This window comes from Prionailurus viverrinus, unplaced genomic scaffold (genome assembly GCF_022837055.1).
Source record: "Prionailurus viverrinus isolate Anna unplaced genomic scaffold, UM_Priviv_1.0 scaffold_35, whole genome shotgun sequence".
Lineage (NCBI taxonomy): Eukaryota > Metazoa > Chordata > Mammalia > Carnivora > Felidae > Prionailurus > Prionailurus viverrinus.
This window is the reverse complement of record NW_025927605.1, coordinates 5,804,129-5,817,582: the sequence shown is the minus strand read 5'-3', so window position 1 is coordinate 5,817,582 and position 13,454 is coordinate 5,804,129. Positions and strand designations below refer to the sequence as shown.

At 54.4% G+C, this 13,454-nt stretch overlaps 1 protein-coding gene and 1 non-coding gene across 6 annotated transcripts in view; both read left to right on the top strand.

The window, feature by feature from the left end:
• Window positions 1–13,454, top strand: part of ARHGAP23 (Rho GTPase activating protein 23) — a 72,456-nt gene that overhangs the window by 45,515 nt on the left and 13,487 nt on the right. For all 5 annotated transcript variants that reach the window (XM_047845575.1, XM_047845576.1, XM_047845574.1 and 2 more), the window contains 8 exons: window positions 538–599; window positions 879–1,009; window positions 1,667–1,788; window positions 2,179–2,334; window positions 7,561–7,639; window positions 10,446–10,519; window positions 10,827–10,916; window positions 11,703–11,828. In XM_047845575.1, the coding sequence (XP_047701531.1) occupies window positions 538–599; window positions 879–1,009; window positions 1,667–1,788; window positions 2,179–2,334; window positions 7,561–7,639; window positions 10,446–10,519; window positions 10,827–10,916; window positions 11,703–11,828 (840 nt within the window). The remainder of the gene's footprint in view (window positions 1–537; window positions 600–878; window positions 1,010–1,666; window positions 1,789–2,178; window positions 2,335–7,560; window positions 7,640–10,445; window positions 10,520–10,826; window positions 10,917–11,702; window positions 11,829–13,454) is intronic.
• LOC125158735 (small nucleolar RNA SNORA70) lies at window positions 3,016–3,149 on the top strand. Its single transcript, XR_007149468.1, has one exon. It is a non-coding gene; the product is annotated as a small nucleolar RNA SNORA70 (small nucleolar RNA).

Genomic DNA, 13,454 nt, shown 5'->3' with positions numbered 1-13,454 from the left:
GAGAGGGGTGCCAGCACCTGGCCTCTGGGCCACAGACCCTCTTACTGACCAGAGACACATCCTTTGGCTGAACCAGGCTCTGCTCCCCTCAGGACATTGTCTTTCCTTACTGTAGGGAGGAAGGTACCTGGAATGTGTGGCCCTGTTCTGGGGGGCCTGGCTGGGCTGTCCCCAGCAGGGTACAGTCAGGGGGTCCCACGTGACTTCCATTATTGCCAGGGCTGCCAGTCCTAGGGGCATCTCCTCTGTGCCTGGCCAGGAATGTGATGAGTGTTACATGCACAATTCTGCAGCCCAACCGTGAGGTTGCCATGTTATCTTCTTTGTTACTGTGGAGGAGACTGAGGCTCAGAGAGGCCAGTGGATTACCTAGGTCACACAGCTGGTGAGGGGGTGCTCGGGAGTCCAGCCCTGGTCTTTCTCGCTCCAGGGTCGGAGCCCTCCAGCTGGCGAAGCCGAGGCAGGGGCCAGGGATGAGGCCTGAGTTGGCTGGCTGTGGGCACTGAGGGGGTCTGCTTTCTCTTTCCTTTCCTCCAGGACCCCGGCTGTGCCAACCAAGCTCTGATCAGCAAGAAGCTTAATGATTATCGCAAAGTAAGGTGAGGTCCAGCTCTCATGAATAGTCTTGACCGTGAGGCGGGGGGCACTCCAGACAGAGGTCATCCTCCTGGCCCACCTCTGGGCCCGAGGCAGCCTCTGAATCACCCTCTATGGGGGTGGGGGTGGGTGGGTGGGTAGGCAGAGCCTCCAGTCCCCAGAAGGACAAGGAGGGATTTGTCAGGGCTGGAGGGGAGGTCTAAAGTGGTAGGAGGCTGGGGCAGGTGGCATGTTGGGTGACCCCAGATGAAGACTTTTCCTCTCCTCCTTTTCCTACACAGCCATAGCTCTGGGCCCAAAGCTGACTCCTCCCCCAAAGTCTCTCGTGGCCTGGGGGGCCTCAAGTCTGAGTTCCTCAAACAGAGTACCGCACGTGGCTTCAGGACTCAGGACCAGTCCGCAGGGAGCAAGGGTAGGAAGGTGGCTGCTAAGGGGGCAGTATGTGTGTGTGCACATGTGGGAGGGTGGGGGTCAGTTCTGTGGGTCTACATGGGAGCCAAAGGCTTGTGTGTGTGTGTGTGTGTGTGTGCATGTGTTGGGCTGGATGTGTGCCAAGATTATCCTGGTATGTCAGTCTGTGTGTGTATGCCTGTGAGGGTCTAGGGGCTTCCAGAGTCTTAGGGCTGGAAGGGCCTGGAACCTGATTTTCCTCCGTGACATCCCAGCTGGGTGTTCTCCAAGTCCCTGCCTGTGTCCCTTCAGGAGCAGGAGGCTCATGCTCTCTGGAGGCGGCCTTTTCCCTCTTTATACAGTTTTGACTATTAGAAAGTTCTTTCTTTGGTTGTATCAGAATCTGCGACCCCCACCTTGTTGTTTTAGCCCTCGAGGCCATATAGAAGTCCTTACTTTCCTCCGAGGGCTGACTCCTCAGGAATAAACCCCCTCATCTCTGAGGCCTTCTCTCAGGATATAATTTCCCATCAGCCCTCGGCATTCCAGTTGCCTTTCTGATGGAGTCCCCACATGTCCAAACATGGGTGGGTGTGTGTGACCAAATGTGGCTGCTGCCCCTCCCCGGCCGCCCCCGCCCCCCGCTCACCCTGACTTTGTCTGCCTTCTCCAACCCCAGATGACAGTGCTGCCACTCCCAAAACCCCATGGGGCATCAACATCATCAAGAAGAACAAGAAGGCAGCTCCTAGGGCGTTTGGGGTCCGTCTGGAGGAGTGCCAACCAGCCATAGAGAACCAGGTGAGCCCCCGCCGTACCCCAGGACAGGCAGAGAAGGGGGCAGACCAAGGCACAGAGGGTCAGAGCTGTGAGGGACTTTGGAACCAGCTCTCCGCCTCATCTTAGAGACACCGCGGTTGTGGGGGTTGTCGGGGGGCAGAGCCCAGGGAGGGAACAGCAGAACTGAGGCAGAGCCCGGAATCCCCACCCTCCAGTCAGTGCTCCCGTGCCCACCATGGTGAGGCTCTGGTGCCCGGAGATGGTGAGGGCTTTCTGTTCCCCTGCATGGGGCCCCCGGGCAGCAGCTCCGGCCGTGTACCGCTCCCGTCTTGGCCTTCCCCCCTCTTCTGGCTCACCGGTGGGGAATCCTGCCTTTTACCTTCCTAACACGTCTGCCCTGCCTGTCTGCAGCGGGTCCCCTTGATCGTGGCTGCGTGCTGTCGCATCGTGGAGGCACGGGGTCTGGAGTCCACAGGCATTTACCGAGTGCCTGGTAACAATGCAGTGGTGTCCAGCCTGCAGGAGCAGCTCAACCGTGGGCCCGGGGACATCAACCTACAGGATGAGGTGGGTGCAGCCGGGGAGTCTGTGGAGGCGGGGAGGGGCCAAGGTGGCGTGTGTGTCTGTCGTGTTCCTTGTACCCTGCAGCGTGCCTGGCAGCGGGCCGGGGCACGAAGAGGGGTGAGACGGGACCTGTCCTTGCGGGCCAGGCCCGGGGATGGGCATCCCCCCCAACTGAGGCCTGACAGGTGCAGTCGTGGCTAGGGAGCCTTGAGGCAGAGGCTCGCAGGCAATAGTTTGGGGGCCTTGAGGATGAGTAGAGTTCATTAAAAGCCGGTGAAAGCCGGGCTAGGGCATTCCGGGCCGAGGGAATGGCCTGGGCAAAGGGGCGGGCCCTGAAGGTTTGCCAACAGTCGACTCACCTTCTCTGTAAAGGACCAGGTAGCAGATGTTTTAGGTGCTGGTTACCACGCGGTCTCCTCCTCTTCCTCTTTCTTTTTCTTCAGTCCTTTAAACACGTGAAAACCGTTCTTAGCTCCAGGGCCACACAAAACCAGGCCGCAGGCTGGACTTGACCCGCAGGCTGTGCTCCGCAGACCCCTGGCTTAGAAGGGGAGCCTGTGGTATTTTCTGGAGCAGCCAGGACTTTGAATGGTTGCAACGTGGGAAGAGGAGGGGCCGGTCAGATGAGACAAAGCCGGCTCGTGAAGCAGTCTGACAGCCACACTTAAAAGTTTGCAGCAGGTTCAGCAGCCGGTTAAGCCGACTGTGCTCTTTCCCCACGGGGACCCAGGGTGCCGCAGCTGCAAACAGCAGCCTCCTTGGTGGTATATGCAGCCTGTTGATTGTATAGGCTGCCCTAAGGGACCTTGGGGACAGCCTTTCCCAGTGGACATTGAGGTTTGGCCTCATGCTGTCTCCGGTCTAGGCTCCAGACGGGTATGCGGTATGGGGGGACGGGGCACCTTTGGAAAGCCCCCGGTCACGGTGGCCAAGGTCTGCATCGGCCAAGTCATCATGTCCATCTGTACCAAGTTGCAGAACAAGGAGTCTGTGATCGAGGCCCTACATAGGGCCAAGTTCAAGTTCCCTGGCCGCCAGAAGATCCACATTCCCAAGAAGTGGGGCTTTACTCAGTTTATTGCGGATGAATTTGTAGACGTGGTGGCCAAAAAGCGGCTCATCCCAGATGGCTGGGGGTCAAATACATCCCTAATCGTGGCCCCTTGGACAACTGCTGGGTTCTGCATTCATGAGAACCTTGGCGCTGTCCCTCCCTATTCATGCCCACCAATAAGTTCCACTTCCTGTAAAAAAAAAAAAAACAAAAAACTCACTTAAAAAAAAATGTCAGTTATATCTCAGTAAAGCTGGAAAAAAACTAAAGAAATATATGTTTTTTAAAGTATTTATTTTGAGAGAGAGCGAGCATGAGCAGGGGAGGAGCAGAGAGAAAGAATCCCAAGCAGGCTCTGCCCTGTCAGCACAGAGCCCAACGTGGGGCTTGAATCTACAAACCATGAGATCATGACCTGAGCCAAAACCAAGAGCCAGACGTTTAACTGAAGGAGCCACCTAGGCGTCCCCTCAAAAAATATATATTAAAAGAATTTAAAAAAAATTTTTTTAATGTTTTATTTATTTTTAGAGAGAGAAAGAGACAGGACGCAAATGGGGGAGAGGCAAAGAGGGAGGGAGACACAGAATCCAGAGCAGGCTCCAGGCTCTGAGCTGTCAACACAGAGCCCGACGCGGGGCTCAAACTCACACAAGATCCACAAGATCGTGACCTGAGCCAAACTCAGAGGATTAACTGACTGAGCCACCCAGGGGCCCCCCAAAGAGATATTTTAAATTTTTTTTTCAACGTTTATTTATTTTTGGGACAGAGAGAGACAGAGCATGAACGGGGGAGGGGCAGAGAGAGAGGGAGACACAGAATCGGAAACAGGCTCCAAGCCATCAGCCCAGAGCCTGACGCGGGGCTCGAACTCACGGACCGCGAGATCGTGACCTGGCTGAAGTCGGACGCTTAACCGACTGCGCCACCCAGGCGCCCCAACAAAGAGATATTTTAATGTGAAAAAAAAAGAATGTGCAGCAGGGTCAGTGTTTCTCAAACTGTATTCCCCCAAAAAGCTGTGGGAGGCTGGGAGCAGGTCAGGAACCCCGGTCTTTGCTCAAACTAGAGAAATCTGCTTTGTTCTGTTTTTAATGTCATTTTTTTGTTTTTTCATATTGGGTTTTCACGTATGATTCTGTCTGGCAAAAAGGGGCTCTGCTGAAAAAGATTTTTGGAAAACCAGGAATCTGGGCAATGAAGTCCCATGAGTCACATATTTAGTGAAGCTTTATGTGATACCTGACCGTCTTCCTGCCCTTGGGGAAAACATGGGGAGAGAAGATAAGTACGTGTGGGACAGTGGCCAAGGGAGAAGGCTGCTCTCTCACCAAGGGCCAGATTGTGCGACGAGGAAGGAGAAGATGCCGAGGGCCGGAGCAGGTGGTAGACTTGAGTGTTTGAATCTTTGAAGCGTGAATGGGAGGGGGCAGGTGGACAAGAAGGCAGTCCAGGCTGGGAACGATGGCATTTTCCAAAATCCCAGAGAAGGGTCTGAGTGTCGAGACAGAGAACAGGCCCATTTCATTCCTCCTTCCTGGGCTTGCCAGGGGGGAGGATGAGGCCCGGGGCAGGAGGTGGAGGGCTTTTGATGGCTCCACTGAAGTCTTTGATCTTGACAGTAGGGACAATAAGGAGCCTTCAGTGGTTCTTCAGCTGGGGAGGCATAAATCAGAGTGGAGTCTGCTTTAGCTTAAGTCTGACGGATACAAATGAGGGAGGCCCAGAGCGGGGCATCCAAGGGAGAAATTGCTGACATGTGGGAAGTGCCAGGGGCCAGGAGGACACGGTGGCCCCAGGGGAATAAGGAAGATGGGAGCAGCTCTAGGAGTTGACCACATGAGAGGGAGGAAGGGGGGTGCAGGGAGGAGCCAACATTTGAGCTGGGGGCTGGTGGTATCTCTCTGGCAGAAACTGGGGAGTAGGGCCTGAGAGGGAAGATGTGTCAGGCAGGCCCCCCCCCCCCGGATTTGGGGTGATGGCACAAACAGGCAGTCCCCAAGAGTGCACTGGAGGATGGACACGGTGGCGTTGGGGCACAGAGTGGGACGATGGAGGAAACTGCTGTGTGGGCAGAGGGTGGGCAGCAGGAGTGAAGGGCCAGGCTCCGTGTGGGACAGAGGAGAGGGGGGGCTCAGGTGAGGCTGGGGATGAGTGTGCACGTGGGAGGGGTCCAGAAGCCTTGGGTTTGGCAGCTGGGAGATGAGAACAGCCAGGAGGTGGGCGGGCCCTGTGCTGGCTTGGGGTGGATATGCCCAAAAGCACATTCGCTGGGGCTTAGCCAGGGAGAAGCATGGCCGGGGCTGGGGGGGCAGCGGACCCAAGTCAGGGCCCAGAGTGTGCTGGGCGTGTAGTTTTGTCTCAGACACCAGTCCTGTCCTCTGTCTTGGGGATTGCTGGAAGTTAAGTGCTGTGGGTAGGGTGACCGTAACTCCTGATGAACCTGAGGGGGAGGGTATTGTTCGTGGGATGGTGTGGGGCCATTGTACTGAGTGTGTGTGTTGTGGAGCTGCGTGTCTTTGTGGAAAGTGTTACCTTGTTTTCCGGGCCTGAGTTACTCTGAGCCCTTCCGGTCAAGGCTGTTACCCTGGACTTTGCACGGGGTGGTGGTGCCCCCTCGTGGACACAAGGGATAGTGACCGGCCATGCTTCATTCATTCTTGCATTCAACAATCCATTTATTTAAAAAAAAATTTTTTTTTTAATGTTTGTTTATTTTTGAGAGAGAGAGACAGATTGTGAGCAGGGGATGGTTAGAGAGAGAGGGAGACACAGAATCCGAAGCAGGCTCCAGGCTCTGAGCTGTCAGCACGGAACCCGATGTGGGGCTTGAACCCACAAACAGATCAGACCCGAGCTGAAGTCGATGCTTAACCAACTGAGCCACCCAGGCGCCCCAACCATCCATTTATTTAAAACAGGGTTTCTTGGGGTACCTGGGTGGCTCAGTTGTTTAAGCGTCTGACTTTGGCTTAGGTCATGATCTTGCAGTTTGTGAATTTGAGCCCCGCATCGGGCTCTGTGCTGACAGCTTGGAGCCTGGAGCCTGGAGCCTGCTTCAGATTCTGTGTCCCTTTCTCTCTGCCCTTCCCCTGCACTCTCTCTCTCTCTCTCTCTCTCTCTCTCTCTCTCTCTCTCTCAAAAATAAGTAAACATTAAAAAAAAAAAAACCCAGGTTTCTCAATCTTGATGCCTTGCAGAATAATTCTTTGTTGTGGGAAGGTGTCCTGTGTATCACAGAAAGTTTAAAAGCATCCCCAGACTCTGGTGTTGTGGAAACCAAGGGGGTTCTGTCCCTGGGGGTGTGATTCTGCCCCTGTTGAGAACTACTCACTTAGGGTATATAGGTGCCAGGCTAACTGAGCTCACTAGGTGATAGGAGCACAGTGGGGGACAGGGCAGACAGGACAGGACAGACAGTCCTGCCAGGCAGGTAGGCAGGGAAGGAAAAAAATGCATACAACGGTGACAAAGTGTGGTAAGTGCCATGGAAGAAACAAGGTCAGGGCTGTTGTACAGATGAAGGGGCAGGGGCATTGGTGGCTGTGTTAGCTGTGACTGTCCGGGAAGGCGTCTCTGCAGAGATGGCATTTGGGTAGGATGAGGAGGCTGGCCTGTGAAGGGCAAGGGAGGAAACTTCTAGGGGAGGGAATTGGCATGTGCAAAAGGCCTGAGATAGGCAGGTGCCAGGCATGAATGACTGCTATGTCATGGATAAGGAGAGGGGGTCCAAGGGTGGCTCTCCACTAAATGGGGAGCCCTGGGAGGCAGGATTGAGTGTTAGTAGGTCCGAGGAGGTCCAACCACCAAGGAGGTTTCCCTCACTTCCGTCCCATAGTGCTTGCACCAAAGAAGGTACCTAGTACTTGCTGTGGGTGGGCAAATGCGGGAGCTCACTGGGCTTGCTGGAGCAGGGAGGGGTCGGGGCCAGCTGGTCAGGGGGCCAGGACCTAGCTGGGCGCTGTTCTGCTGCCACCACCCTGATGAGTCTCCTTAGGCCGGAGATTCCCTGGTCGGGGCAGAGCTTGGTGTGGGTGTACCCCAGGGAGGGCCGGGCCGGGCTAGACTAGCATGGAGGCGTGGGCACCTGGGCTGGGCCTGGGGGGGAGGGGGTGGGGTTTGTGTACCCCGCTGGGCCTGCCTGGGACCTGACGTCTTCGCCCTCTCCCCAGCGCTGGCAGGACCTCAATGTGATCAGCAGTCTACTCAAGTCCTTCTTCCGAAAACTGCCTGAGCCTCTTTTCACCGACGGTGAGTGGGGGTGGAAGTGGAGGACGGGAGGAGGAGGGACACCTGTCTGTGCTGCACTCTGACCACTTCGTTTTATTGGGTTTGTTGGCTTTACTCATTGGGTTTTTGTTGTTGTTGTTTTTTAATGCTTATTTATTTATTTAATTGTTTTAACATTTATTTTTGAGAGACAGAGTGTGAGCAGGGGAGGGGCAGAGAGAGAGAGAGAGGCAGGTACAGAATCCAGAGCAGGCTCTAGGCTCTGAGCTGTCAGCACAGAGCCTGACGTGGGGCTTGAACTCAGGAACAGTGAGATCATGACCCAAGCCAAAGTCGGATGCCTAACTGAGCCAACCAGGTGCCCCAGTGTTTATTTTTTTTGAGAGAGAGCAGGGGAGGGGCAGAGAGAGAGAGAGAGGGAGACACAGAATCTAAAGCAGACTCCAGGCTCCCAGCTGTCAGCATAGAACCCGACATGGGGCTCGAACTCACAAACCGCGAGCTCGTGACCTGAGCCAAAGTTGAGGCTTAACCCCTTGAGCCACCCAGGCACCTGGGTTTTTGTTTCAATACAAGAGAAACATGGGCTTGTAACAAACTTAGTATAGATGCAAATAAAGAACACCCGAAGGTGCCTGTCACTCTCCTAGTCCCCATCCCTGGAGACTATCCTGACCCTTTCTGAGCATTTGCTGTGTGCCAAGTACTGCTCCCTACAACAACTCCATGGAGGGGGTATAGCTCAGGGGTAGAGCATTTGACTGCAACAACTCCATGGAGTAGGTACTATTATCTCCATTGTACAGATGAGGAAACTGGGGTTAAATCATTTGCCCAAGGTCACGCACGTTGTCAGTGTCAGAGCCAGGATTCAGCCCCAGGCGTCCGGCTCCAGAGCCCAGCTCTTGACCGTTCGCTGATCTGTTTGTTTCCCAGACCCTCTTACACCTGTGACGGAGACAACCATGCATAGATAGGGTCTAGAGTTGGGTGAGTTTGCCTGCGTGCTGGCAAATGTTTGCCATCTGGCTCTCAAGGGAAAAAAGCCTTGATCGGTAGTCTCCATGGTACAATTACTCCTACTGCGCCTTATTTCAAGCTACCGATAAGCTGCCACCAACGTGGAGTCAGAAGAGAGATGAACACCTTTGGCCCTCAGGAGCCGGTGTGAGCAGGATTCAGCACACCCCTGGAGGTGGGGGGGTGGGGGTTCTTAACAAAAGGAGGCTTGTCATTCTGAGATTCATTCGTGTCTGTACAAAGAGCTCTACCCCGTTCTTCTTTTAAATCAACCACCTGGTAGTTCGTAGTCGGAATAGACTATAATTTGCCTAATCACTCCCCTATTGATGGATATTCAGGTTGTGTTCAAATTTTAGCTCTTACAAAACGCGTTGCAATGACTTTCCTTGAAGGTGTCCCTACATGCCCGGATCGGTGTCCTAGAGGTGGGTTCCTAGACTGTAGAATTTCCAGGTCAAAGTCCTGGTCAACATTTTTGAAAGCTAATGTCAAGCTGCCCTCTGAGAAGAAGGCCCTAGTTCATACTCTGACCAACAGCATAGGAGAGAATTGGCCCCATCCACCCTAGATGTTATCAGCATTTTATTAGACTTCTCTTAATTGGTTGAGGGAAATGTCATCTCATTATGTTTTCATTTTCATTTCTTTCATTATTAGGGAAATTAACTATCTTTTCATTAGTTTATTGGCCTTTTCTGTTTCCTCTCATTTCCTGTTCAGACTGTGTGCCCATTTTCCTATTGGGCTGTTTGTCTTTTTTGGTATCGATTTGTACGAGACGAGCTCTTGTGTATTATGGGTATTAACCCTTTGCTAGTTTTTGCGGAGATTTGCTCTCGGTCTGCCGTTTGCCTATTAACTGTTCAGGGCAGAAATTGAAAACAATTAAGTGTAGTCAAAGCTGTTCATCTTTAATGGATCTTGCATCTCGTGTTTAGGAAGGCCTTATGGCTGTAAAGACGTCTTCTTGGTTTTCCCAAGATTTTAGCAACTTTGACATTTGGCTCTCTAATGCAATCACACATGTTTGTGTATTATTATGTGGGCCGGAAATGGATTTTTGTTCCCCCAACAAGATAGCTAATTGTCCCAGGGACATTTATTGACCCCTCCATCCTTCCGCACTGATTTGAAACGCTGCCTTTATCACATAGTAAAGATCCACGTGGCCTGTTCCCCTCCTTTCTGTGTCCTTGTCCTTGGCCAGCCTCCTCCGTGAGGCCCAGGCTGCTGAAGCTATGCTATCTTTTTAGCGCGTTTCAGTATCGGATAGGACAAGCCCTCCCTCGTGATTCTTCCTTTACAGACTGTTCTCCGCTCTCCTTATGCATCTACTCGTCAGATGAGTTTCAGAATAAACTTAGCCTGTTCCCATGTTTTAAAGTTCCCCATGCACTTCTTCTGAAGGGAGTTGGGGGGCATTTTGACACAGGTGGGGTGGGCGTCTGGAGGCTGAAAGGGCCCCTCCCTCTTTCTAGGTAACCTCTTCTGACCTTGTGGTGTCCTTGTCCCGGAGCCTGGGACGAGGACCTCTTTTCCAGTATCCACGTGCAGCTCAGGTCCTGCTTCTCCCCAAACACACCTGGGCTGCCCCAGGTCCGGTGCGCCCCTGAGTGCAGCTGTAGTGGGTTTGGTCACATAGACACAAGGTCATGGAGCACCCCCCACCCGACACCGCCCCCCCCCCGCCCCCCCCCGCCGACGCTGAGCTGGAGCAGCCTGGGCCTCCTCAGCTTGGAAGCACCATAAGAGTGGGAGAAGGGACTGCCTCCCACCTCTCTAAAGAGTCTTCACTGTGTTCTAGACAAATACAACGACTTCATTGAGGCCAATCGCATTGAAGACTCGAGGGAGCGGATGAAGACGCTCCGGAAGCTGGTAAGGAAAGAGAGATGCCCTCGGGCAAAAGGCACACTGGGCCTGGAGAGCACCCCCCCGCCCCCCCCCCCCCCCCCCCCCCCCCCCGCCTCCGGCGGGGAGGCCTGGAGCCCAGTGCCGCCACTGCCCTCTGTGACCTTGGAGATGCCCTTCTCCGCTCTGGGCCTCCGTTTCTCCATCTCTCCAAGGGGGCTGGCTAGAGGGTGGTTTCCAGACTCCAGAGGTATGGCGGTGGGAGCCCCTGTGGGGTGTGCTGGGGAGATGGGGAGGCCATCACAGCCCCATGCCCCTTCTCGCTCCCGCCCAGATCCGGGATCTCCCAGGACACTACTATGAGACTCTCAAATTCCTCGTGGGCCATCTGAAGACCATTGCTGACCACTCGGAGAAAAACAAGGTGGGGGGACTCTGGCGTGGAATGTGGGGGAAGGAGGCATATAGGGTCCTTTCAGCATATTCTAGACTCTAGGCCCTCTAGGCACACCCTCCTCCGTAGTCACTCTGTCCCCACCCCACCCTTCCATGCCAGCCAGTGCTTCTTCCCCGGAGAGCCATCTCCGGAGTTTCTGAAGGGTCTCGCAGAGGCAGAGAGCCACAGTCCCTCTGTGTCTGATGGAAATCTATCCTCGGATTTAGCTCAAATCCCTTGCATTGCATTTTTCTTTCTTTCTTTCTTTCTTTTTTTTTTTTTCCTTTTTTAAAAAATATTTTAAGTAATCTCTACACCCAACATGGGGCTCGAACTCATAACCTTAAAATCAAGCGTTGCTCACTCTACAGACTAAACCAGTCTCTCATGCCATATTGTGTTTTTCTAATCAGACCTCTGTATTTTCTGGTTCTGCAAAAATGAATGGAGCTATAGGAATGCTCCCAGTTTTAAAATACCCTTAGAACCTCCAGCAGGTCCCTATTCTGGCATCTGTCACTGTTAGCACGGTATGGGTGAGCAGGCTGGGCACTGCTCTCGGCTGCTAGGCCTGGGGATGAGCGAGGCTGAAATCTGGCCTGTACTCTACTTGTGAGGCATTGCCTTACCCAGCAAGGAGGTGTCCATCCCCTAAGCCAGGCATAGCTCAGGATGGGCCTTGGGCCTGAGGGGCCTGGGGTGAGGGAGGTCTGGGGGACTGGAGGTCAGAGCTCATGGAGTGTTGATGCTGACCTGCTTTCCTCCCCTGCCCAGATGGAGCCCAGGAACCTGGCCCTGGTCTTCGGGCCGACGCTGGTGAGGACGTCTGAGGACAACATGGCGGACATGGTGACCCACATGCCTGATCGCTATAAGATCGTGGAGACGCTGATCCAGCACGTAAGCAGCCACTCCAGGCCGAGGCCATGTCCCCCTGGGCGTTTCGCTCCTGCTTGCCTGGGCGGATATGCTCAGTGGAGGATGAGGCAGCTTCAGCAAATGCTCCTGGGATGGCACATGCCCTTCCGAAGCGATGGGCTGCGTTTCCGGACCAAACAGGAATGGATCCTAGAATCCCTGTCTTTCTAGGATGTTCCATTCCCAGCAGGAGAATCAGGAGGCCCCTGAGCTTCTAAGATGAGGGTGAGGGTCAGAGGGCAGAGGATGGTCAGGGAAAGTGCGGCTGGGTTGGACAGCCAAGGGGTGAATGCAGGGGCACGTTCAGAAGGGGGCCCCAGGAAAAGTGTCCTTGTAGAAACACGCAGACGGGTGTAGGGAGCAGGGGCAGAGCTCTGCCTTGCCACCCCACTGAGGCTTGGGGGAGCAAATGGTGATGCCCGGGGAGGGGACGCAGATGAGGCAGGGCGGAGCAAGGGCTAAGACAGGATCCTGCACTTGTCCTCTGTATGTCTTGGGCTGGTCTCCCCCCTTCTCATGGCTCCCAGAAGCACCACAAGCCCTGTTGTGTCTGAGTCTAGTTATTGTCCAGGATGGGATGAGAACCTAGAGCGGCCAGCAGAGGGCGCAGGAGGCCTTGGTCCTCTAGAGCCAAACTCGGGGCAGCGCCGCCCCCTTCTGGGGCCCTAAGGGATGCTTTTATAAATCCTAGATTTTCAAGAAAAAAAAAAAAAAAAAAAAATCACAGATTTCCCATTTCCAAATCTGCCTGTGGATGGAACCCGACCCCCTCCTGCCAGGAGAAATAAGACCGGCAGCTGGCCAGCGGAATGGGGTCCTCAGCGTCTGCAACGTCACAGATACTTTAGGGAAGGGAAACCAGGCCATGTTACTCCCATTTTACAGATGAGGAAACCGGTGCTCAGAGAAGCAAAGCGACTTGCTCAAAGTCACGCAGCTTATTAAGTGGCAGCCCCAGGATTGTAAGCCAGCTTTGTCTGACCGAAGTTGGTGCTTTCCTCGGCCCCTGCTGGGAGGCCAGATTCCGGGGTCCATCCTAGAGCTGGCCTGGCCGGCCAGGGTCAGTGACGTGAGGCAGTGGGGTAGACTTTGGTCACGCCGACTGGCCTTGCCCGCTTATTTCCTTCCTCCACTGGGTGGTCAGGGCTCTGAGCCTTGGGAGGGAACGTCAAAGCCTGTTCTCATTCCAACATTTCCCTTAGTCTGGGAAAACTTATCCCTTGGAAAATCTCAGCTCCCCAGTCTAACACGTGGCCCCCGGAGCCCCTGGAGTCGCGGGCCCAGGCAGGATCGGACCTCGGCAGAGACTTCTCTGACTCTGGCTCTGAGCCCCTGGCCCGTCAGCGGATGGCTGTAGGTCGTGGGTGACTTTGCGGCCATCACCTGGCCTCCCTACCCGGGGCTCCTGTCCTCCCAGTGACAAGTCACCAACCAGCTCATTCCCATGTTTACTAAGTCAGCTGCAACCCAAAGACCACGTCAAGGCATTTGTTCGAACATGATTGCCGCTCCGCGTACACTGGGGTCTCTCAGCCTCCGCACTAGTGACCTTTGGGGCCAGATGATTCTTTGTGGGGCTCTGTCCTGTGTAGCGCAGGATGGTTAGCA